Source organism: Ranitomeya imitator, chromosome 5 (assembly GCF_032444005.1).
Source record: "Ranitomeya imitator isolate aRanImi1 chromosome 5, aRanImi1.pri, whole genome shotgun sequence".
NCBI lineage: Eukaryota > Metazoa > Chordata > Amphibia > Anura > Dendrobatidae > Ranitomeya > Ranitomeya imitator.
In genome coordinates this window covers 664208142-664235188 of record NC_091286.1, presented here as the reverse complement: position 1 = coordinate 664235188, position 27047 = coordinate 664208142, and the positions used below count along the sequence as shown (strand labels likewise).

At 44.9% G+C, this 27047-nt stretch overlaps 1 protein-coding gene across 1 annotated transcript in view; it reads left to right on the top strand.

Moving 5' to 3' along the window:
* Positions 1–27047, top strand: part of LOC138638719 (cytochrome P450 2K6-like) — a 145848-nt gene that overhangs the window by 98485 nt on the left and 20316 nt on the right. Inside the window, exons 7-8 of the mRNA XM_069728244.1 lie at positions 11320–11461; positions 15529–15713. Coding sequence (XP_069584345.1) covers positions 11320–11461; positions 15529–15713 — 327 coding nt within the window. The remainder of the gene's footprint in view (positions 1–11319; positions 11462–15528; positions 15714–27047) is intronic.

Below are 27047 nucleotides of genomic sequence, written 5' to 3'. Positions count from 1 at the left end.
GCAGTACAGGGAAGCATCACGCAGGGAGGGGGCTCCCTGCAGGCTTCCCTGAGCCCCTCGCAGCAACGCGATGTGATCGCGTTACTGCGAGGGTCTCCCTACCTCCCTCCCTGCTCCAGGCCCGGATCCAAGATGGCCGCGGCATCCGGGTCCTGCAGGGAGGGAGGTGGCTTACCAAGTGCCTGCTCAGAGCAGGCACTGTGAAGCAGCCTGCAGCCCTGTAAGTCAGATCGGTGATCTGACAGAGTGCTGTGCAAACTGTCAGATCACCGATCTGTGATGTCCCCCCCGGGGCAAAGTAAAAAAGTTAAAAAAAATTTTTCCAAATGTGTAAAAAAAAAAAAAAATTCCTAAATAATGAAAAAAAAAATATTCCCACAAATACATTTCTTTATCTAAATAAAAAGAACAAACAATAAAAGTACACATATTTAGTATTGCCGCGTCCGTAACGACCCAACCTATAAAACTGTCCCACTAGTTAACCCCTTCAGTAAACACCGTAAGAAAAAAAAAAAGAGGCAAAAAACAACGCTTTATTATCATACTGCCGAACAAAAAGTGGAATAACACGCGATCAAAAAGACAGATATAAATAACCATGGTACCGCTGAAAGCGTCATCTTGTCTCGCAAAAAACGAGCTGCCATACAGCACCATCAGCGAAAAAATAAAAAAGTTATAGTCCTCAGAATAAAGCGATGCAAAAATAATTATTTTTTTCTATCAAAGTTTTTATCGTATAAAAGCGCCAAAACATAAAAAAATGATATAAATGAGGTATTGCTGTAATCGTACTGACCCGAAGTATAAAACTGCTTTATCAATTTTACCAAACGCGGAACGGTATAAACGCCTCCCCCAAAAGAAATTCATGAATAGCTGGTTTTTGGTCATTCTGCCTCACAAAAATTGGAATAAAAAGCGATCAAAAATGTCACGTGCCCGAAAATGTTACCAATAAAAACCACAACTCGTCCCGCAAAAAACAAGACCTCACATGACTCTGTGGACCAAAATATGGAAAAATTATAGCTCTCAAAATGTGGTAACGCAAAAAATATTTTTTGCAATAAAAAGCGTCTTTCAGTGTGTGATGGCTGCCAATCATAAAAATCCGCTAAAAAACCCGCTATAAAAGTAAATCAAACCCCCCTTCATCACCCCCTTAGCTAGGGATAAATTAAAAAATAAAAAAAATGTATTTATTTCCATTTTCCCATTAGGGCTAGGATTAGGGCTAGGGTTAGGGTTAGGGCTAGGGTTAGGGCTAAGGTTAGGGTTAGGGCTAGGGTTAAAGCTAGGGTTTGGGCTATGGTTAGGGCTAGAGTTAGGGTTGGGGCTAGGGTTAGGGTTAGGGTTGGGGCTAGGGTTAAGGCTACAGTTAGGGTTGGGGCTAAAGTTAGGGTTAGGGTTGGGGCTAAAGTTAGGGTTAGGGTTTGGATTACATTTACTGTTGGGAATAGGGTTGGGATTAGGGTTAGGGGTGTGTCTGGTTTAGAGGTGTGGTTAGGGTTACCGTTGGGATTAGGGTTAGGGGTGTGTTTTGATTAGGGTTTCAGTTAGAATTGGGAGGTTTCCACTGTTTAGGCACATCAGGGGCTCTCCAAACGCGACAAGGCATCCGATCTCAATTCCAGCCAATTCTGCGTTGAAAAAGTAAAACATATGGGGTATCAGCGTACTTAGGACAAATTGGACAACAACTTTTGGCATCCAATTTCTCCTGTTACCCTTGGGAAAATACAAAACTGGGGGTTAAAAAATAAATTTTGTGCGGAAAAAAAAGGATTTTTTATTTTCACGGCTCTGCGTTATAAACTGTAGTGAAACACTTGGGGGTTCAAAGTTCTCACAACACATCTAGATAAGTTCCTTGGGGGGTCTAGTTTCCAATATGGTGTCACTTGTGGGAGGTTTATACTGTTTAGGTACATTAGGGGCTCTGCAAACGCAATGTGACGCCTGCAGACCATTCCATCTAAGTCTGTGTTCCAAATGTCGCTCCTTCCCTTCCGAGCCCTCCCATGCGCCCAAACGGTGGTTCCCCCCACATATGGGGTATCAGCACACTCAGGACAAATTGGACAACAAATTTTTGGGTCCAATTTATCCTGTTACCCTCGGGAAAATACAAAACTGGAGGCTAAAAAATAATTTTTGTGGGAAAAAATTTTGTTTTATTTTTACGGCTCTGCATTATTGGTGGGTCAAAGTGCTCACCACACATCTAGATAAGTTCCTTAGGGGGTCTACTTTCCAAAATGGTGTCACTTGTGGGGGTTTTCAATGTTTAGGCACATCAGTGGCTCTCCAAACGCAACATGGCAATCCCATCTAAATTCCTGTCAATTTTGCATTGAAAAGTCAAACGGCGCTCCTTCCCTTCCTAGATCTCCCATGCTCCCAAACAGTGGTTTACCCCCACATATGGGGTATCAGCGTACTCAGGACAAATTGCACCACAACTTTTGTGGTCCATTTTCTCCTGTTACCCTTGGTAAAATAAAACAAATTGGAGCTGAAGTAAATTTTTTGTGAAAAAAAGTTAAATGTTCATTTTTATTTAAACATTCCAAAAATTCCTGTGAAACACTTGAAGGGTTAATAAACTTCTTGAATGTGGTTTTGAGCACCTTGAGGGGTGGAGTTTTTAGAATGGTGTCATACTTGGGTATTTTCTATCATATAGACCCCTCAAAATGACTTCAAATGAGATGTGTTAAGTAAATAAGGCAGCACACTGCAGCGCTAAAACATGCAAACTTAAAAAACACGAAATTTGAACTGCATTGCTGCACTAGAAATATGAAAAATGAGAGCTTTTAGCGCATAAAAATGGCCAATTTTATGTGTACCTGGTAGCCTCTTTACGGCATCTCTCTTATACCAGGTCCTACGCTTGCCCTACCTCGCTGAGAATAAACGTCTCCATCTGAATGGGTACATGTGAAACCTCTTCTTAGACTAAAATTCTCTCTCTCTCTCTAGCTTCAGGTGTTTTAATTACAGCAGGTCCAATACCCCTCCACAGAGAGAGAGAATTTTAGTCTAAGAAGAGGTTTCACATGCACCCATTCAGATGGAGACGTTTATTCTCAGCGAGGTAAGGCAAGCGTAGGACCTGGTATAAGAGAGATGCCGTAAAGAGGCTACCAGGTACACATAAAATTGGCCATTTTTATGCGCTAAAAGCTCTCATTTTTCATATTTCTAGTGCAGCAATGCAGTTCAAATTTCGTGTTTTCAAGTTTACATGTTTTAGCGCTGCAGTGTGCTGCCTTATTTACTTAACTGTATACGAGTTGGCGACTCTAGGTTCAGCACCTGTTCACACTGAGTCTATGTTTGGATGTGCAGGTCAGGTTTTTGAAATGTATTCTCTAGCCTTCTGATCGTGCACTCCGCCTCGTAGCTTCAGGTGTTTTAATTACAGCAGGTCCAATACCCCTCCACAGAGAGAGAGAATTTTAGTCTAAGAAGAGGTTTCACATGTACCCATTCAGTTGGAGACGTTTATTCTCAGCGAGGTAGGGCAAGCGTAGGACCTGGTATAAGAGAGATGCCGTAAAGAGGCTACCAGGTACACATAAAATTGGCCATTTTTATGCGCTAAACGCTCTCATTTTTCATATTTCTAGTGCAGCAATGCAGTTCAAATTTCGTGTTTTCAAGTTTGCATGTTTTAGCGCTGCAGTGTGCTGCCTTATTTACTTAACTGTATACGAGTTGGCGACTCTAGGTTCAGCACCTGTTCACACACAGTCTATGTTTGGATGTGCAGGTCAGGTTTTTGAAATGAATTCAAATGAGATGTGGTCCCTAAAAAAAAATGGTGTTGTAAAAATGAGAAATTGCTGGTCAACTTTTAACCCTTATAACTCCCTAACGAAAAAAAAATTTGGTTCCAAAATTGTGTTGGTGTAAAGTAGACATGTGGGAAATGTTACTTATTAAGTATTTTGTGTGACACATCTCTGTGATTTAATTGCATAAAAATTCAGAGTTGGAAAATTGCAAAATTTTCAAAATTTTTGCCAAATTTCAATTTTTTTCACAAATAAACGAAGGTAATATCAAAGAAATTTTACCACTACCATGAAATACAATATGTCACGAGAAAACAATGTCATAATCACCGGGATCCATTGAAGAGTTCCAGAGTTATAACCTCATAAAGGGACAGTGGTCAGAATTGTAAAAATTGGCCCGGTCCATAACGTGCAAACCACCTTTGGGGGTAAAGGGGTGAAAATCTTTTTTTTGTTGCTAATACTGTGCTCTTACCACACTATCTGAGCAACATGAATGGGAAAAGGCGAGGCCTTGGTGGAAGGGGAACTATGCTTGGTGTTCAAGGTATACATGGGGTAGATGGTAATGTTTGTGAAAGCACTAGTAAAGCAACGTCACGTCCTATGCAAACACAGCTGACAACTTATGTTACTGGACAGGCTACACCATTACCTTTTTTTGGCAGACGCACAGCGGTACGCTTTGTCGACGGTGCCCAGAAAGAGCATGTACTTGAGTGGCCTCTCCTCCTCCTTCCTCCACCTCAACATCACACCCTGTACAGTCCACAGAGGTGGTACCCAAGTTCCTCTTGCTTCCCCTCGCATCCCAACTCTCCAGGCGTACAACTGACTTTACGGAACCACAGATGGGTGAGTCTGAAGAGCTGTTCACACATTCTATGCCATGGTCATTAGAAGTGTACTCAAAAGCTTTGCAGAGTCAAGAAGAGGAAATCTGCACCGATGCCAAAATTATTTTAGCTTGGATCTGGGGAAGAATGAAGTACGGTCCGAACAGTATCCTGACCCTCTTCATCAGATGTTAACCCCTGGGGGGAGGTGATCATGATGAGACTCAGATATCTGAGGCTTCCGTGGACTGTACTGTGCGGTCAGTGCAAGAAGAGTAGAAGTATGACTCCAACATTCAGCAATGTGATAACACAGAGGATGATGATGATGATGAGTAGGGTTGAGCGAAAAGGATCGGACAAATTCAAAAATCGCTGACTTTCGGAAAAGTCGGGTTTTGTGAAACCCGACCCGATCCTAGTGTGGGATCGGCCATTAGGTCGGCGATCAGCACGCCAAAGTCGCGTTTCGTATGATGTTTTCAGCGCCATTTCTCTTCCAATGAAGGAGGACGCAGAGTGTGGGCAGCGTGATGACATAGGTCTCGGTCCCCACCAACTTAGAGAAGGGCATGACAGTGATTGGCTTGCTTTCTGCGGCATCATAGGGGGTATAAAGGGGCGTGCACGCCGACCGCCATCTTACTTCTGCCGATCTTAGCATAGGGAGAGGTTGCTGCAGCTTCATCAGAAGAAGGGATATAGTTAGAGAGGGAAGATTAACCCCGAAACTGCTTGTGCTGTAGCGATTTCCACTGTCTAACACCACCTTTTCTTTGCAGGGATAGTGGAGTTTATTTTTTGTGTGCATCAGCTCTGTAGCTTATTAGGCTGCCTTATAAGGCTCCCTGATAGCTGCATTGTGTTTGCACGCCGCTGTACAAACCAACTGCTTTTTTAAAAGCAAAAATCCTGCTGCTCCTTTCTGCACAGTTCTCTTGTTCATTTGTCCACACTTTTGTGTGCAGCAGTCCTTTTTATTGCTGCCATACTTGTTTTGAGATCATTGTAGGGAGATTGAAATTGTACTACAGCCCTTGTATTTGTTTATATATCTTCCAGCCACGTTCTGCCACTTACATTGTGTAGTGCAATACACTGGGCCTGAGTTTTGTTGCAGTCTCCCCCCCCCCAAAAAAAAGGGAGATTTAAATTCTCCACAAGTTTATATACACCTTCTACCTTTTTTCACAGTACCATATAACGGTTGTTATTTTGGTTAGATTTTTTAAAAAATGAGGAAGTCTGGTGGAAGAGGCCGTGGGCGGTCGTTGCCAGCTGGTACTGATGGTGGTGGAAGGCTCGAGGTGTTGAGCCAGCGTCATAGTCTAGCTACACAAGGCCTCGAAGGCTCTCTTATCTGGGAGTAGGAAAACAGCTTTTAAAGCTGAAGCAGCAGGAAAAAGTTTTGGCTTTCCTTGCTGACTCAGGCTCTAGCTCTTTTGCCTCCTCTTCAGAAGGTTCAAAATCTAAAAGCAGCGAGTCGTCAGTGGATGATCCCGGTCAGGAACAAGTCGCTTCCATGTGTCCTTCACCCAAACCAAAAGTGAAGGATGCGACAGGCGAAACTACAGTTTACTCCATGGAGCTCTGTACACATACTGTGCCTGGGTTAGAGAGGGAAATTGTTACAAGCCCATTACAAGATGAATCGGACATGGATTGCACAGATGCACAGCCACAGCTAGATTATTATGCTGTTCCATTGACTCAGATCACTACATTGCCCTCGCAGTGTACTGAGCCAGAATCTGACCCTGATGAAACTATGGTGCCCCGTCATGAACGCTATAGCACCTTAAACGGTGACACAGAGGAAGGTGCACATGACATTGAAGAGGAGGTGATAGATGACCCAGTTGTTGACCCAAATTGGCAGCCATTGGGGGAAAAGGGTGCCGCTGCCAGTAGCTCAGAAGCGGAGGAGGATGATCCGCAGCAGCCATCTACATCGCAACAGCTTTCATCTGGCAGGCCCGTATCTAGCCAAAAATGTTTGTTAATACCAAAAACAGTTTTAGGACAGCATGGCCATCCAGTGAAAGTAGCAGAGCGTGCAATGCCTGAAAAGGTAATCCATAGTAGGAAGAGAGTAGTGTGGGAATTTTTTAACCAAGATCCGAATGATCATTGCAAAGTTATCTGTAAGAAATGCTCAAAGACCTTTAGCAGAGGGAAGAATATCCTAAATTTAAATACAACGTGCATGCGTAGACATTTAACCAGCATGCACTTGCAAGCCTGGACTAACTACCAAACTTCCAGTACCGTTGGTGCACCTGCTCAGAATGAAGGTAGTCAGCAATGCTACATTGCTTCCCTCACTGTAAGCCCACCGGTTAGGACACCACCAGCAGCAAATGTGGAGGTATCGTCGCAAGGCCAAAGCAGTCAGGGAATCACAAGGTTCTTGGTAGGAAACACTGTAGGTAGGCCAACATCAAGAAAACCATCACCAACCCTCTCTCAATCTGCCATGTCCACCACCACCCCCGCTAGTTCCACCATATGCAGGTCTCCAGTCCAGCTCACCCTACAAGAGACTCTCGTTAGGAAAAGAAAGTACTCATCCTCTCATCCGCATACACAGGGTTTAAATGCCCACATTGCTAGACTGATCTTGTTAGAGATGATGCCCTACCAGTTGGTTGAAAGCGAAGCTTTCAAAGCCCTGATGGCCTAGGCGGTACCACACTATGACCTACCCAGTCAACACTTCTTTGTGAGAAAAGCAATCCCAGCCCTCCACCAGCATGTCAAAGACTGCATTGTCCATGCACTGAGGCAATCAGTCAGTAGAAAGGTGCACCTCACAACAGATGCATGGACCAGTAGGCATGGCCAGGGACGTTAAGTGTCCATCACGGCGCACTGGGTTAATGTGGTGGATGCAGGGTCCACAGGAGACAGTTCTGCCTAGCCCACGGTCTAGGAAACAGTTTGCTGTAGGCAGGGCCGGACTGGCATATCATCTGGCATATCATCGCGCACCTGCTGTGTGACCGGGCAGGCAGACTGCAGCTGCTGAGACCGGAGCCAGGAGCAGCACGGGGCAAGAGGAAAGGTGAGTAGAGTCAGTTTTTTTTATTATTATTAAATGGCATGGCTGCATTACATTCTATGGGGCTGGGTAGCGCTGCATTATATTGTATGGTGGCTGTGCTGCATTAAATTCTCTGGGGACTGGCTGCATTACATTCTACGGGGTCTGTGCTGCATTACATTCTATGGGGGCTGGCTGCATTACATTCTATGGGGCTGTGCTGCATTACATTCTATGGGGCTGTGCTGCATTACATTCTATGGGGGCTGTGCTGTATTACATTCTATGGGGCTGTGCTGCATTATATTCTATGGGGTCTGTGTTGCATTACATTGTATGGGGGCTGGCTGCATTACATTCTATGGGGCTGTGCTGCATTACATTCTATGGGGGCTGGCTGCATTACATTCTATGGGGCTGTGCTGCATTACATTCTATGGGGCTGTGCTGCATTACATTCTATGGGGGCTGGCTGCATTACATTCTATGGGGCTGTGCTGCATTACATTTTATGGGGGCTGGCTGCATTACATTCTATGGGGCTGTGCTGCATTACATTTTATGGGGGCTGGCTGCATTACATTCTATGGGGCTGTGCTGCATTAGATTCTATGGGGTCTGTGCTGCATTACATTCTATGGGTCTGTGCTGCATTACATTCTATGGGGCTGTGCTGCATTACATTCTATGGGGGCTGTGCTGCATTACATTCTATGGGGGATGTGCTGCGTTACATTCTATGGGGGCAGGCTGTATTACATTCTATGGGACTGGCTGCATTACATTTTATGGAGCTGGCTGCATTACATTCTATGGGGCTGGGCTGCATTACATTCTATGGGGCTGTGCTGCATTACATTCTATGGGGCTGTGCTGCATTACATTCTATGGGGACTGGTTGCATTACATTCTATGGGGACTGGCTGCATTACATTCTATGGGGCTGGCTGCATTACATTCTATGGGGCTGGGCTGCATTACATTCTATGGGGCTGTGCTGCATTACATTCTATGGGGCTATGCTGCATTACATTCTATGGGGGCTGGCTGTATTACATTCTATGGGACTGGCTGCATTACATTCTATGGGGCTGGCTGCATTACATTCTATGGGGCTGGGCTGCATTACATTATATGGGGCTGTGCTGCATTACATTCTATGGGGACTGGCTGCATTACATTCTATGGGGACTGGCTGCATTACATTCTATGGGGGCTGCCTGCATTACATTCTATGGGGCTAGCTGCATTACATTCTATGGGGGCTGGCTGCATTACATTCTATGGGGCTGGGCTGCATTACATTCTATGGGGGCTGTGCTGCATTACATTCTATGGGGACTGGCTGCATTACATTCTATGGGGACTGGCTGCATTACATTCTATGGGGACTGGCTGCATTACATTCTATGGGGCTGGGCTGCATTACATTCTATGGGGGCTGTGCTGCATTACATTCTATGGGGACTGGCTGCATTACATTCTATGGGGACTGGCTGCATTACATTCTATGGGGACTGGCTGCATTACATTCTATGGGGCTGGGCTGCATTACATTCTATGGGGCTGTGCTGCATTACATTCTATGGGGACTGGCTGCATTACATTCTATGGGGACTGGCTGCATTACATTCTATGGGGACTGGCTGCATTACATTCTATGGGGACTGGCTGCATTACATTCTGTGGGGGCTGAGCTGTAATGCTGGATACAGCTGTAATTATATGTTATATAGTCGTGTTACACTCCCCTCACTTCTTGTAACCTACAAGTGTACAAAGATATTATACAGTCACCATTTGACAAGTGGGCCTGTGTGACTTCAAATGCCAGGGCTGAATTTTAGTCCCAGTCCGGCCCTGGCTGTAAGCGTTCGCCCCTCCTTCTTCTCCTCCAGAAGTGAAAGCTCATCCACAGAGCACAGTCGCATGACCACTCCATCAGCAGCTGCCAGTGTCGCACACGTGGTGTCCCATTATGGAACAGCTAGTGGTAAGCGTCAGCAGGCTGTGCTACAAATGAAGTGTTTGGGTGAAAACAGACACACCGCGGAAGTACTGGCCGAGTACTTGCAGCAAGAAACTCAGTCATGGCTGGGCAGTGTACATCTTGAGGCAGGCAAGGTAGTGAGTGATAACGGAAGGAATAGCAAAAAAAAGAGGCGGTTGGTGTAAAGCCCCCCAGACAATACCAAATGATGATAATTTTCAAGCAAATAGAGGCAGATATCCAAGTTCAAAAAGTCTGAATGCTTTATTGACCCATTCTGAAGGTGACATTTCATTCCAAGTGTGGAACTTTTTTCGCGCCCTTGCCTTGGGAACTTTCTCAAGCACTTGGTTTGAGAAAGTTCCACACTTGGAATGAAATGTCGCCATCACAATGGGTCAATAAACCATTTATAGTTTTTTTGACCTTAGAGTGATGCCTCTATTTTCTTAAATATTATTAAGGTTTGGATTTGCCTGGGGGACTTCGCACCCAATATTTCAATTTTTATCTGTTGCTGGTGCTGCACTATTTTTTTTGTTCTGTTAGGCTACGTTCACACTAGCGTTCGGCTAGTGTGCGTCGCGCTAGCGTCGGGCGACGCAGCGGCGACGCACGCGTCTTGCGCCCCTATGTTTAACATGGGGGACGCATGCGTTTTTGCTTGTTGCGTCTTCCGACACGTGCGTCTTTTTTGATGCTAGCGTCGGACCAAGAAAACGCAACAAGTTGCATTTTTCTTGCGTCCGATTTTCGTCAAAAAACGACGGACGCGTCGAAAAACGCAGCGTTTTTGCGTGCGTTTGCACGCGTTTTTCGGTGCGTTGTGCGTCGCGTCGCCGACGCAGCGGCGCACAACGCTAGTGTGAACGTAGCCATAGATAGATGATAGATAGAGTTAAACCCTACTGCACCAATGAATCAGACATACTGTATAGCTGACAAATCAGCACTATACCAGGGTGTCACACTGTAAAATGCTAGGAATGCTTCAGTCTTATTACATGGCCTTATTCACACCACAAGATAGATAGATAGATAGATAGATAGATAGATAGATAGATAGATAGATAGATAGATAGATCTAGTCAATAGGAGCAAATGGATATGCCCAGCACATCTGATAAAATATATTGTAGAAATAGTGGGAAAACTGTCATAAACAAAAACATTTTATCACACTGCTATAACGCTTAGAGTATAAAATAATGCTAAAAGTGTTGTTTGTTGTTTTAACTACCAAGTTCATGCTCTTTAGAAGCTGCTCAGATCTGCTGCTTTAGCAAGAATCCATAAGCAAACAATATATTATTAGCTTCTCTGCTCCCCTCCTCCGTGATCCATGTTTTGTAACTAAGGCCAGGATCACACATCCGAGAAACACGGCCGAGTCTCGCATGTTAACACCCAGCACTGCTGCCGGCACTCGGATCGGAGCGTGTGGCCGCATAGCATTACATGCAGCCGCACGCTCTGCTCCTGAATGCTGGAGGCAGTGCCGGGTATTAACATGCGAGTCTCTGCCGTGTTTCACGCATGTGTGATCCAGGCCTAATGCTCAAGTTTGGATTCTTGCTAGAGCAGCAGTTCAAAGTGGCTTCTCAAAGAACATGTTTTTTGATGTATTTTCTATATTAGGAAAAGCCAAATCCTAAATTATTCTTCACCAATGAAAACCTAACAGCCCTGATTACGGATCTCTTTGACGCTGCGATGGAGTCAACCTCAATCACCCTGAGATGGGGCCTTCTACTAATGATGAAATATCCAGAAATCCAAAGTAAGAGACCCACTTTTTGTATGGGAATGTTTCATTCTTACTTCATTTTACTTTTACTTATTAAAATCAGACAGTGATACACATTCTTTTCTCATTATCTGTATTTATATTATTTTCTGTGGATGATTTTTGTGGCAGCCATATTCCTTCAACTGTGCTCAGCAGGTCAGACATTTATTTTACACCAGCTGGATATGCCTTCCCTACTTGGACACATCATGAAGAGAGAAATCACTGAAGAAGGACATCATGGTCGTTAAAATATAAGGAACAAGACAAAGAGGAAGTCGAGCCTTTCGATGGCTTGATACTATCAATATGACAGTGGACCTATCGATGCTGGCACAAGATCAAACTTCCTACAGATCATTCATCCATCAAGTAGCTATGGACCTAGATCGAGCTGAAGGCCTTTAAATAAATAATAAAAACATCAGACATAAATACCAGAGTCAGAAATAAGTCTAATCTATGACAAATAAAAAGGAAGGAGACTTCCTTATCTCCTGTTGTTAATTGTATATTTGTAATATTGATTTGAATTTGGCAGTTCGCTTAAATTTGAACAGGAAATTTAATTTACACTGAAGTTTTCCAATGCAAATCGAATATTGCTTATTATTGGGGGCCTCCGGAGACCCAAGATCATAACAATCATAACATAAATTAAGATAATAATATTCACCACTTTGCTCATGTGACCCTCCACCATAGCTGCTGTCTATTTACATTTGACCTTTTTTGCCTTTGGAGCATGATGCCAGGGATCTGTCCTCTTCCAGCTCTAATTAAGCCTCTGACATTCCAACACACGTCGTGTAGTCATCATGTGCCGCCTTAGGAAGCGTCAGAATTTTAGGAGACGCACGTTGTGATGTTACAACCTCATGGTGTGTGTCATGACATCAGGGGCCTTCTCAGCACCAAAAGCCTCAGTGAATAGTTAAGATGCCCAACGTTGTGCACTAAAGGAAATAGGTGCTAGGCAGAGCGTTTCTGAGGGTGGTATACTAATTTGGCCTACCAACAGCAAATGTATTGATTGCCTCCAGAAGAAAAAAGAGATTTTGTACTTGTTATCCTTATCTAAGAGAGCACAAATTCCATATACAAAGTTAGATATATTTACGTAGGTTGAATAAAGATCTAGGTCCATCAAGATCAACCTTTCTCCACCAACTTTACATTTTGTCACTGCTCTAACTGTAACCCGCAATGTTATGTGTATCAAGGAAATCGTCCAGCCCTTTTTTTAAAGCTGTTACAGTGTCGGCCATTACTACCCCCTGTGGTCGGCATTCCACAGTCTGACTGCTCTAACTCTAAAGAACCCTTTCCTGTTTAGCTGTCGGAATCGGCTTTCTTCCACCCGTAATGAGTGCCCCCTAGTCCTCAGCACAGGCCTTGGAAGGAACAAGTCATGTGCCAGTGTTTTGCACTGGCCACACATATATTTATACATGTAAATGAGATCCCCTCTAAAGCATCTTTTTTCTAAGCTAAGCTAGCCCAACTATTCCAACCTCTCCTCATCTGAGAGGCCTTCCATCCCTTGTGTAAGATAGCGCTCACTAACAGGTAGAGGAATACTCACTTGGTACAGGATTCAAGCACACTGGCACAATTTTTCACTTAAACAGTCTATATGGGTTTATTTTATACAGCATAAACCACCAAAACCAACAACAGATTGACAGTCATATATCAGGCTTCACATCATTAGCTTGCGTCACTAAACATGCTGATCCTTATCTGACCAGTTACCGTGGGTGACCGCACAGTTCATAGAGTATCATAAGCACCAACAGTCTATGGTACCTTACCGGAGCTCCTGCTCCTCCTGATGACTTCTTTTCACCTCTCTCCTGGGAAAGCTGCCTTACGGGGTTCACCGACTTGCCTGGCAGGCACACATACAGTAAGTCAGTCCAGAGCCACCGAAGGACGATAGCTTCTCCAACATAGACCGTCCAGGTCCACGCTCTCTCAGGTGCTCCTGGAAGACTCCGCTCACAGGAGCTTCCAACACAGACCGTCCAGGACCACGGTCTCACTCTGCGCTCTTCAGGACGTCCATCCCTCCTGGGACCATCCAACACACAGGCATGTGGCCTGTCCGATTGCCATTCAGGATGTTAGTCCAACACCCCAGGCCACCAGATCCAAAGCCCCACCATGTGCCTTTCAGGGACATAGCACTCCCAACACATAGGCTCTCCAGGACCTTCAGTATATGAACCATTCAGGTCCACACTCAGAGCCCATGTGACCAGACCTCAGTAACATTATGTGGTTGTAACCACTCCCCTAGATGAGAGTGTGTGTGTGGCTAGTTCGACCCGCCCATCTCTCATAACTAGCCCTTCCAGACTCCCTTCACACCAACAACTATACTTGTGGGACTACAGGTCCCAGAACAACAACATTGCTTTAAGCTGACAGCGCAGAGTAACTTCCTCTGCAACACACATACCAGCTATTCACAACTATGCCAGACGTTGTCTCACCATCACATTTATGCGTGCAACTGCCATGCACTCTCACGGCCTCAATACACTTCCATGCACATTCTGGAGAGCACAAACAGCACCCCTTAGCTGTAACAGGGGTCACTGCCTCGCACTTGTAATAATCTAGTTACCCATCGTTCAACTGATTCTAACTTCTGAATATTCTTTTTAAAATGTGGAGCCCAAAACTGGAATCCGTTTTCTAGATGTGGCCTCACATGTGATTTATAAAGGGGTAATAATACGTTGGGATCGTGGGATTTTTTCTGTGTTTTATACATCCTAAAATCTTACATAGTAACATAGTAACATAGTTAGTAAGGCCGAAAAAAGACATTTGTCCATCCAGTTCAGCCTATATTCCATCATAATAAATACCCAGATCTACGTCCTTCTACAGAACCTAATAATTGTATGATACAATATTGTTCTGCTCCAGGAAGACATCCAGGCCTCTCTTGAACCCCTCGACTGAGTTCGCCATCACCACCTCCTCAGGCAAGCAATTCCAGATTCTCACTGCCCTAACAGTAAAGAATCCTCTTCTATGTTGGTGGAAAAACCTTCTCTCCTCCAGACGCAAAGAATGCCCCCTTGTGCCCGTCACCTTCCTTGGTATAAACAGATCCTCAGCGAGATATTTGTATTGTCCCCTTATATACTTATACATGGTTATTAGATCGCCCCTCAGTCGTCTTTTTTCTAGACTAAATAATCCTAATTTCGCTAATCTATCTGGGTATTGTAGTTCTCCCATCCCCTTTATTAATTTTGTTGCCCTCCTTTGTACTCTCTCTAGTTCCATTATATCCTTCCTGAGCACCGGTGCCCAAAACTGGACACAGTACTCCATGTGCGGTCTAACTAGGGATTTGTACAGAGGCAGTATAATGCTCTCATCATGTGTATCCAGACCTCTTTTAATGCACCCCATGATCCTGTTTGCCTTGGCAGCTGCTGCCTGGCACTGGCTGCTCCAGGTAAGTTTATCATTAACTAGGATCCCCAAGTCCTTCTCCCTGTCAGATTTACCCAGTGGTTTCCCGTTCAGTGTGTAATGGTGATATTGATTCCCTCTTCCCATGTGTATAACCTTACATTTATCATTGTTAAACCTCATCTGCCACCTTTCAGCCCAAGTTTCCAACTTATCCAGATCCATCTGTAGCAGAATACTATCTTCTCTTGTATTAACTGCTTTACATAGTTTTGTATCATCTGCAAATATCGATATTTTACTGTGTAAACCTTCTACCAGATCATTAATGAATATGTTGAAGAGAACAGGTCCCAATACTGACCCCTGCGGTACCCCACTGGTCACAGCGACCCAGTTAGAGACTATACCATTTATAACCACCCTCTGCTTTCTATCTATCTTGTTTTCTTTTGCAGCTGCTGCTTGACATTGAGTACTGCTGCTCAGCATACTTGTAACAAGACTACCCAAATCCTTCTCTTGATCTGTAGCTGAAATGTTATCATTTTTATGGATGAAAGTTCTCACCAAATATCCAATTTTTTACATATAGTTTTATGTATTTGTGTTGGAAATAGAAAAGGTCCAAAGTGAAATTGATAAAGTAATTGGATCGAATGAGCCCCAAGCTATTCATCGTAAAGAGATGCCGTATACTGAAGCCGTCATCCACGAGATTCAACGTTTTGGAAACATTGTTCCAACCAATGTGCCCCACGCTACTACTCAGGATGTAAACTTCAGAGGATATCTCCTTCCCAAAGTAAGTAAAAAACAATAAACATTGAACCTTACTTAAGTGATTATCCACTATTTATTTTCAAATTGGCATATGTACTCAGTTATCAGCTTTGTCCAGTTTCCCCAGCCAGTCACCTTGCTTCCTCTACAAGTAATGTAATATTTCAACCAGTATGACCAGAATATTTTACAAAGCCATGGGACGGAAAAGGAAGGAGAATATTTGGGACATGGGCATTGTTGCAAACTAGAGATGATTAAACATTTTTATTTTCGGTTTGACTCGAGTCGGCGAATTTCTCGATGCTCGCCTAACAGTTTGCTGAACAGTGCGCCAAACTAATCTGAATCCCATTAAATTCAATAGGGGGTAAAACCAAATGCATTTACAACAGCTTCATGGGGGCCCAAAAGCTGCCAAAACAGCTCAAATTAGGGGAAGACAACAGGAAAAGATATAGAGTATAAATAGTATAATTGTGCAACATGGATGCCTGGGATAGGGCCTTAAACATTGATCAGTAACATGTGGATGAGTGACAGATGTAGGCTTGGTGCTCTGAGAGCCCTGCCAAATTCAGGCAACACACATGTAGGAGACCAAATTTGGAGTCCAAACATTGACAAAAAAGATAGGGGCGGACATCAGGAAAAGTGGCATCAATTAACCCACAGTAGAAATTTTATAATGACACAACATCAGTCAGGCATGGGACATGCATGAGACAGGATCTGTGCCAGCATTTACAGCTTTAAATTTAAGTTATAATTAGGAGGTGGGTGAGGGACTGTTGTAGGCCTTCTGTGCTGGATGCTGTGATACCTTATGCAACAGCTCAAACTACTTTTCTGTTCAACCACATCAGGTGGCACATACTGTATATGAGCTTCGTAGATTGTTGTTAGAAACAATTAAGGATAGTAATACAGTTGCTGACTGGAAGTAAGTGCAGACCTACCGGTCTGGGAGCCCTACTGTTACAGTCAACACACGAAGGAAACCGAACTTGGAGTCAAAATATTTCCAAAAATTAGGAGGAGTCGACACCAGAAAAAGCGTCTTCAATAGTGTTGAGCATTCCGATACCGCAAGTATCGGGTATCGGCCGATACTTGCGGTATCGGAATTCCGATACCGAGATCCGATATTTTTGTGATATCGGGTATCGGTATCGGAAGTGTAAAATAAAGAATTAAAATAAAAAATATTGTTATATTCACCTCTCCGGCGGCCCCTGGACATCAGCGGGAGGATCCGGCGTCCGGCACGGCTTCTTTCTTCAAAATGCGCGCCTTCAGGACCTGTGGAATGACGTCCCGGCTTCTGATTGGTCGCGTGCCGCCCATGTGACCGCCACGCGACCAATCAGAAGCCGCGACGTCATTCCTCAGCTAAAGTCCTAGAATGAGCGCCTTCTAGGACCTGAGGAATGACGTCGCGGCTTCTGATTGGTCGCGTGGCGGTCACATGGGCGGCACGCGACCAATCAGAAGCCGGGACGTCATTCCACAGGTCCTGAAGGCGCGCATTTTGAAGAAAGAAGCCGTGCCGGACGCCGGATCCTCCCGCTGATGTCCAGGGGCCGCCGGAGAGGTGAATATAACAATATTTTTTATTTTAATTCTTTATTTTACACTTTAATATGGATCCCAGGGCCTGAAGGAGAGTTTCCTCTCCTTCAGACCCTGGGATCCATGAGGATACCTTCCGATACTTGATGTCCCATTGACTTGTATTGGTATCGGATATCGGTATCGGCGATATCCGATATTTTTCGGGTATCGGCCGATACTATCCGATACCGATACTTTCAAGTATCGGACGGTATCGCTCAACACTAGTCTTCAATTGATCCACAGCAGAAATGTTATTGTTCTGTCGCCTGCCCCCTGGTCCGGGGATACTCACCTCACTCAGTGGTGTGCCACTGACCGGTGCCCTCCTGGCGTTTCTCCTTTGCCTCCTGCATTTCGGCTGCATCAGGGATCCCGTCCTCAGCTCTCACCCGCTAGGCAGCTTAGGCCGTGGCCACGGTCTTCCTCTTCGCTTTATGCCGGCTGACCCGGAAGAATCCTCCCTGCGTGGCAGCAGCACCAGGTATATCAGGCCGCTTCTTGTTAGAGGAACTGCCTGATTATTGCACTAGTGTCTGTCCTGTGGCCAGTCCAGGTTCCAGTACGGGTGCTAATCTATTATTCAGGTCCCGGTGTGCTTCACAGTATGCGCTATGCTCACTCCTGATCCCAACGTGCTTCCCAGTGCATGCTCTGCTCATTCCTTATCCCAGTGTGCTTCCCAGTGCACGCTCTGCTCACTCCTGACCCTAGCGTGCATCCCAGTGTGCGCTCTGCTCATTCCTGGTCCCAGTGTGCTTCCCAGTGCACGCTCTGTTCACTCCTGATCCCCGACTGCTTCCCAGTGTGCTTCCTGGTGCACACTCTGCTCACTCCTAATCCCCGTGTTTCCCAGTGTGCTTCCCAGTACAAGCTCTACTAACTCTTGTTTCTCGTGTGCCTTCCTGAGCGTTCTCGGCTCTGATCTGATTCTGGCTCTGCCTTCCTTTCTTACAGTGCCTGCCCTTTCCTGGGCTCTGGTGGTCTCGGATTCAGTCCCATCTCCTCTGCCTCTATTCCTCAGTGTCCATTATCTCTCCTCCCAGTTTCTCATAGCCTCCTCCATCTCCTACAAGCCGGCCTCCTGGTACCAGCAGTCATGGTACTTTACCACCCTGGGTCTGCCCCTGATGCTCCCTGTATAGGGAGTGGTCTCACTAGGTCAGCTCACTCAGGGTGGGTTGACATCAAGGGACAGAGGGTCCACTCTAGGGAATGTGACAGTTCTTATGGTGCAGCATGCATAGATGGAACAGGGCCTCACCCAGCATTTCTAGCTTTAAAATTGGTCAGTAAGAGGTGGATGAGTGACAGGTGTAGGCCTGATGCTCTGAGACCCCTTCCACTAGAGACAAACTAATAAATAGAATCCTACTTGGAGTCTCCACTTTCCCAAAAAAATTCTTGGCAGGCTGAAAGACCTCTGTAGCGATGCAAGTCAATGACCAGTGGGGTGCGATCTTCGAAAGTAGCACACAACGACCATGCTTTCTGCAGCAACGCATTCAGTTTGGGATAGTGGCAGAGATATTGCAGTACCACCAGGTTGAGAACGTGAGCCATCCAAGGCACATGTATGAGGTTGCCACGGCATAGGGCCGCCACCAGTTATGCACCATTATCGTACATGGCCTTTCCTAACTCAAGGTTTATTGGAAACAGCCATTGCTCCAACTCGACCTGGATACCTGTCCACAATTCTTTAGCTGTGTGACTGTGATTTCTAAGGCAAATTAATTTAAACATTACCTGTTTGCAGTGAGCCAATGCTGCACAATAGCAGGTGGGGGAGATTTTATCTGCACTGTTGGAATGTGTGTCTGATTAAGGGCTCATACACATATGTGAGAAAAAAGGGTCCGATTTCCGGACCTAAAAAATGGACGAGTGTCATGTGAGTGTAATGCAACTTCTGTGTGATTTTTAAACGGAACATCCGTATGACATGCGTATGCAATCCGTATGCAATGCGATTTTAACGTGACCTTTTACATACAGCAGTTCTCTGCCCTTTACACATAGTTTTAAAACATAATATTCTTCAAAACACACACATATATATATAAATATATATATATATATATATATATATATACATATATATATGTATATATGTATAACTACTCGCCAAACCGCACAGCACCGCTTATTGGCTGAGCGCCCCTGGCACTTAGCCAATGAGAAGCGTGGGATTCAAATCCTCCGCTGGCTGAGCCAATGAGTATTGTTGCTCGGGATTAGAATGCCACGCTGCGTGACACCGCTCATTGACTGAGTGCCCATGCACATACAAAAATGCATCAAAAACGCATGAAATCTGCACAAAAATGCATCAAAAATGCATCAAAAACACACCTGCATTTTCTGCCAAGAGATGCGGATTCAGTGTGGAAAAATCCGTAGGCAAATCCGCAACGTGTGCACATAGCCTCAAATCCCCTGCCAAAGCGGTGCGGCACCGCTCATTGGCTGAGCCGCCCCTGGCCGCGTGGCTTTGGCGGGGGATTCAAATCCCACTCGGCACCGCTTACTGGCTCAGCTGGCGGGGGATTTGAATCCTGAGGTGCTCATTGGATGAGAAGCCCCTGGCTGTGCGGCTTTGGTGGGGGATTCAAATCCCACGTGACACCGCTCATTGGCTCAGCCGGCATAACACCAACAGCATACAGCACATATAGTAAATTGTTGTGAATTCTGTTATGTTTGCTAATGACAGGTGTTATGAAGGCAATCCAGAAACACAGTGTGCTTAGCGATCAGAGCGCACACAGTGATCTGACAAATACCCAAAAATACAAGAACGAGCTCTGAGACGTGGAAACTCTGTAGACTGCACACCTGATCCTATCCTAAACACAACTAAAAGCGGCTGTGGATTGCGCCTAACAACTACCTAGGCAACTCGGCACAGCCTAAGAAACTAGCTAGCCTGAAGATAGAAAAATAGGCCTGACTTGCCCCAGAGAAATTCCCCAAAGGAAAAGGCAGCCCCCCACATATAATGACTGTGAGTAAGATGAAAAGACAAAACTTAGGGATGAAATAGATTCAGCAAAGTGGGGCCCGATATTCTAGGACAGAGCGAGGACAGTAAAGCGAACTTTGCAGTCTACAAAAAACCCTAAAGCAAAACCACGCAAAGGGGGCAAAAAAACCCACCGTGCCGAACTAACGGCACGGCGGTACACCCTTTGCGTCTCAGAGCTTCCAGCAAAACAAAAGACAAGCTGGACAGAAAAAAAGCAACAAAAAAGCAAAAAGAACTTAGCTATACAGAGCAGCAGGTCACAGGAACAATCAGGAGAAGCTCAGATCCAACACTGAAACATTGACAAGGAGCAAGGATAGCAGCATCAGGCGGAGTTAAGTAATGAAGCAGTTAACGAGCTCACCAGAACACCTGAGGGAGGAAGCTCAGAAGCTGCAGTACCACTTGTGACCACAGGAGTGAATTCAGCCACATAATTCACAACAGTACCCCCCCCTTGAGGAGGGGTCACCGAACCCTCACCAGAGCCCCCAGGCCGACCAGGATGAGCCGCATGAAAGGCACGAACAAGATCGGAAGCATGAACATCAGAGGCAAAAACCCAGGAATTATCTTCCTGAGCATAACCCTTCCATTTAACCAGATACTGGAGTTTCCGTCTAGAAACACGAGAATCCAAAATCTTCTCCACAATATACTCCAATTCCCCCTCCACCAAAACCGGGGCAGGAGGCTCAACAGATGGAACCATAGGTGCCACGTATCTCCGCAACAACGACCTATGGAATACATTATGTATGGAAAAGGAGTCTGGGAGGGTCAAACGAAAAGACACAGGATTGAGAACCTCAGAAATCCTATACGGACCAAGAAAACGAGGTTTAAATTTAGGAGAGGAAACCTTCATAGGAATATGACGAGAAGATAACCAAACCAGATCCCCAACACGAAGTCGGGGACCCACACGGCGTCTGCGATTATCGAAAAGTTGAGCTTTCTCCTGGGACAAGATCAAATTGTCCACTACCTGAGTCCAGATCTGCTGCAACCTATCCACCACAGAATCCACACCAGGACAGTCCGAAGACTCAACCTGTCCTGAAGAGAAACGAGGATGGAACCCAGAATTGCAAAAAAATGGAGAAACCAAGGTAGCCGAGCTGGCCCGATTATTAAGGGCGAACTCAGCCAACGGCAAAAAGGACACCCAATCATCCTGGTCTGCAGAAACAAAACATCTCAGATATGTTTCCAAGGTCTGATTGGTTCGTTCGGTCTGGCCATTAGTCTGAGGATGGAAAGCCGAGGAAAAGGATAGGTCAATGCCCATCCTACCACAAAAGGCTCGCCAGAACCTTGAAACAAACTGGGAACCTCTGTCAGAAACAATATTCTCAGGAATGCCATGCAACCGAACCACATGCTGAAAGAACAAAGGTACCAAATCAGAGGAGGAAGGCAATTTAGCCAAGGGCACCAGATGGACCATTTTAGAAAAGCGATCACAGACCACCCAAATGACTGACATCTTTTGAGAAACGGGAAGGTCAGAAATGAAATCCATCGAAATATGTGTCCAAGGCCTTTTTGGGACCGGCAAGGGCAAAAGCAACCCACTGGCACGAGAACAGCAGGGCTTAGCCCTAGCACAAATCCCACAGGACTGCACAAAAGTACGTACATCCCGTGACAGAGATGGCCACCAGAAGGATCTAGCCACTAACTCTCTGGTACCAAAGATTCCAGGATGACCAGCCAACACCGAACAATGAAGTTCAGAGATAAGTTTATTAGTCCACCTATCAGGGACGAACAGTTTCTCTGCTGGACAACGATCAGGTTTATTCGCCTGAAATTTTTGCAGCACCCGCCACAAATCAGGGGAGATGGCAGACACAATGACTCCTTCCTTGAGGATACCCGCTGGCTCAGATAAACCCGGAGAGTCGGGCACAAAACTCCTAGACAGAGCATCCGCCTTCACATTTTTAGAGCCCGGAAGGTACGAAATCACAAAGTCGAAGCGGGCAAAAAATAACGACCAACGGGCCTGTCTAGGATTCAAGCGCTTGGCAGACTCAAGATAAGTCAAGTTCTTATGATCAGTCAATACCACCACGCGATGCTTAGCTCCTTCAAGCCAATGACGCCACTCCTCGAATGCCCACTTCATGGCCAGCAACTCTCGATTGCCCACATCATAATTACGCTCAGCGGGCGAAAACTTCCTGGAAAAGAAAGCACATGGTTTCATCACTGAGCAATCAGAACCTCTCTGTGACAAAACCGCCCCTGCTCCAATCTCAGAAGCATCAACCTCGACCTGGAACGGAAGAGAAACATCTGGGTGACACAACACAGGGGCAGAACAAAAACGACGCTTCAACTCCTGAAAAGCTTCCACAGCAGCAGAAGACCAATTAACCAAATCAGCACCCTTCTTGGTCAAATCGGTCAATGGTTTGGCAATGCTAGAAAAATTACAGATGAAGCGACGATAAAAATTAGCAAAGCCCAGGAACTTTTGCAGACTTTTCAGAGATGTCGGCTGAATCCAATCCTGGATGGCTTGGACCTTAACTGGATCCATCTCGATAGTAGAAGGGGTAAAGATGAACCCCAAAAATGAAACTTTCTGCACACCGAAGAGACACTTTGATCCCTTCACAAACAAAGAGTTAGCACGCAGGACCTGAAAAACCATTCTGACCTGCTTCACATGAGACTCCCAATCATCTGAGAAGATCAAAATGTCATCCAAGTAAACAATCAGGAATTTATCCAGATACTCACGGAAGATGTCATGCATAAAAGACTGAAACACAGATGGAGCATTGGCAAGTCCGAACGGCATCACTAGATACTCAAAATGACCCTCGGGCGTATTGAATGCAGTTTTCCATTCATCTCCTTGCCTGATTCTCACCAGATTATACGCACCACGAAGATCTATCTTAGTGAACCAACTAGCCCCCTTAATCCGAGCAAACAAGTCAGATAACAATGGCAAGGGATACTGAAATTTAACAGTGATCTTATTAAGAAGGCGGTAATCAATACACGGTCTCAGCGAACCATCCTTCTTGGCTACAAAGAAGAACCCTGCTCCCAGTGGTGATGACGATGGGCGAATATGTCCCTTCTCCAGGGATTCCTTCACATAACTGCGCATAGCGGCGTGTTCGGGCACGGATAAATTAAATAATCGACCTTTAGGGAATTTACTACCAGGAATCAAATTGATAGCACAATCACAATCCCTATGCGGAGGTAGAGCATCGGACTTGGGCTCTTCAAATACATCCTGATAATCAGACAAGAACTCTGGGACCTCAGAAGGGGTGGATGACGAAATCGACAAAAATGGAACATCACCATGTATATCCTGACAACCCCAGCTGGATACCGACATGGAATTCCAATCCAATACTGGATTATGGGTTTGTAGCCATGGCAACCCCAACACGACCACATCATGCAGATTATGCAACACCAGAAAGCGAATAACTTCCTGATGTGCAGGAGCCATGCACATGGTCAGCTGGGCCCAGTATTGAGGTTTATTCTTGGCCAAAGGTGTAGCATCAATTCCTCTCAATGGAATAGGACACCGCAAAGGCTCCAAGAAAAACCCACAACGTTTAGCATAATCCAAATCCATCAGATTCAGGGCAGCGCCCGAATCCACAAACGCCATGACAGAAAATGACGACAAAGAGCATATCAAGGTAATGGACAGAAGGAATTTGGACTGTACAGTACCAATGACGGCAGACCTAGCGGACCGCTTAGTGCGCTTAGGACAATCAGAAATAGCATGAGTGGAATCACCACAGTAGAAACACAGACCATTCAGACGTCTGTATTCCTGCCGTTCAACTCTAGTCATAGTCCTATCGCACTGCATAGGCTCAGGATTAACCTCAGGCAGTAACCGCCAAATGGTGCACAGATTTACGCTCGCGCAAGCGTCGACCGATCTGAATGGCCAAAGACAAAGACTCATTCAAACCAGCAGGCATAGGAAATCCCACCATGACATCCTTAAGAGCCTCAGAGAGACCCTTTCTGAACAAAGCTGCCAGCGCAGATTCATTCCACTGAGTGAGTACTGACCATTTCCTAAATTTCTGACAATATACTTCTATATCATCGTGACCCAGGCACAAAGCCAGCAAATTTTTCTCAGCCTGATCCATTGAATTAGGCTCATCGTACAGCAATCCGAGCGCCAGGAAAAACGCATCGACACTACTCAATGCAGGGTCTCCTGGCGCAAGAGAAAATGCCCAGTCTTGAGGGTCGCCACGCAAATAAGAAATAATAATCAAAACCTGTTGAATAGGATTACCAGAAGAATGAGGTTTCAAGGCCAGAAATAGCTTACAATTATTTTTGAAACTTAGAAACTTAGTTCTATCTCCAAAAAACAAATCAGGAATAGGAATTCTTGGTTCTAACATAGATTTCTGATCAATAGTATCTTGAATCTTTTGTACATTTATAACGAGATTATCCATTGAAGAGCACAGACCCTGAATATCCATGTCCACACCTGTGTCCAGAATCACCCAAATGTCTAGGGGAAAAAAAAAAGTGAACACAGAGCAGAAAAAAAAAAAAAATGATGTCAGAACTTTTTCTTTCCCTCTATTGAGAATCATTAGTTTGGCTCCTTGTACTGTTATGTTTGCTAATGACAGGTGTTATGAAGGCAATCCAGAAACACAGTGTGCTTAGCGATCAGAGCGCACACAGTGATCTGACAAATACCCAAAAATACAAGAACAAGCTCTGAGACGTGGAAACTCTGTAGACTGCACACCTGATCCTATCCTAAACACAACTAAAAGCGGCTGTGGATTGCGCCTAACAACTACCTAGGCAACTCGGCACAGCCTAAGAAACTAGCTAGCCTGAAGATAGAAAAATAGGCCTGACTTGCCCCAGAGAAATTCCCCAAAGGAAAAGGCAGCCCCCCACATATAATGACTGTGAGTAAGATGAAAAGACAAAACGTAGGGATGAAATAGATTCAGCAAAGTGGGGCCCGATATTCTAGGACAGAGCGAGGACAGTAAAGCGAACTTTGCAGTCTACAAAAAACCCTAAAGCAAAACCACGCAAAGGGGGCAAAAAAACCCACCGTGCCGAACTAACGGCACGGCGGTACACCCTTTGCGTCTCAGAGCTTCCAGCAAAACAAAAGACAAGCTGGACAGAAAAAAAGCAACAAAAAAGCAAAAAGCACTTAGCTATACAGAGCAGCAGGTCACAGGAACTATCAGGAGAAGCTCAGATCCAACACTGAAACATTGACAAGGAGCAAGGATAGCAGCATCAGGCGGAGTTAAGTAATGAAGCAGTTAACGAGCTCACCAGAACACCTGAGGGAGGAAGCTCAGAAGCTGCAGTACCACTTGTGACCACAGGAGTGAATTCAGCCACAGAATTCACAACAGAATTCTGCTCTTGTGTTCCCTCCAGTGGTTGTTGGTGGGAATGCAGTTGTCTCTGACTCGCAGTCCTGGCTAGGTGTATCGGATGATTACAATTCTGACTGGGATACTTAGGTGTGCAGGATCCTTTAGCCCTTGCCAGTTGTCAATGTGCCTTGTGAAGTGTTGGATCACTTTCTGGCTTCCCCTGCTTGCTGCCAAATTCAGCAAAGATAAATGTTTTGTTTTTGTATCTGTGGCACACTGCTGTGTGCTTGTTTCAGTTTTATTCCTGCTCTGTTTGTAGGATTCACTGGAGTTGCAGATATACGCTCCTACATCTTTAGCTAGATGTAGGAAGTTTTTTGTGTATTCTGCTGTGTATTTTTTGAAGGGTTTTAATACTGACCGCACAGAACTCTGTCCTATCCTGTCCTATCTAGCTAGAGTGGCCTCCTGTGCTAAAATCCTGTTTTTCTGCCTGTGTATGTTTTTTCCTCTCCGACTCACCGCCAATATTTGTGGGGGGCTGTCTATCCTTTGGGGATTTTCTCTGAGGCAAGATAGTATTCCGATTTCCATGTTTAGGGGTATTTAGTCCTCCGGCTGTGATGAGGTGTCTAGGTGTGTTAGGTACACTCCACGGCTACTTCTAGTTGCGGTGTTAAGTTCAGGATTGCGGTCAGTATAGTGGCCACTTTCTCCAGTGAAAGTTCTCATGCAGCTCCAAGGTCACCGGATCATAACAGTAAATACAACATACAAAAAACAGTACATACAGCATACAGTACATACAACATACAGTACATACAACATACAGTACATACAGTACATACAACATACCGTACATGCTACATACAGTACATACATTACATACAACATACATTACATACAACACACATTACATACAACATACAGTACATACAACATACAGTACATGCAGTACATACAACATACAGTACATACAACATACAGTACATACAGTGCATACAACATACAGTACATACAATGCATACAATATACAATACATACAACATACAACATACAGTACATACAACATACAGTACATACAGTGCATACAGTACATATAGTACATACAACATACAGTACATACAACATACAGAACATACAACATACAGTACATTCAGTACATACAATATATAGTACATACAGTACATATAACATACAGTGCATACAACATACAGTACATACAACATAGAGTAAATACTCACCAAGCACCTTGATCCCGAAGCCAACGATCACCTGTAAAAAATATTAAAATAATAAACCAACAATATACTCCCTGATCCATAGT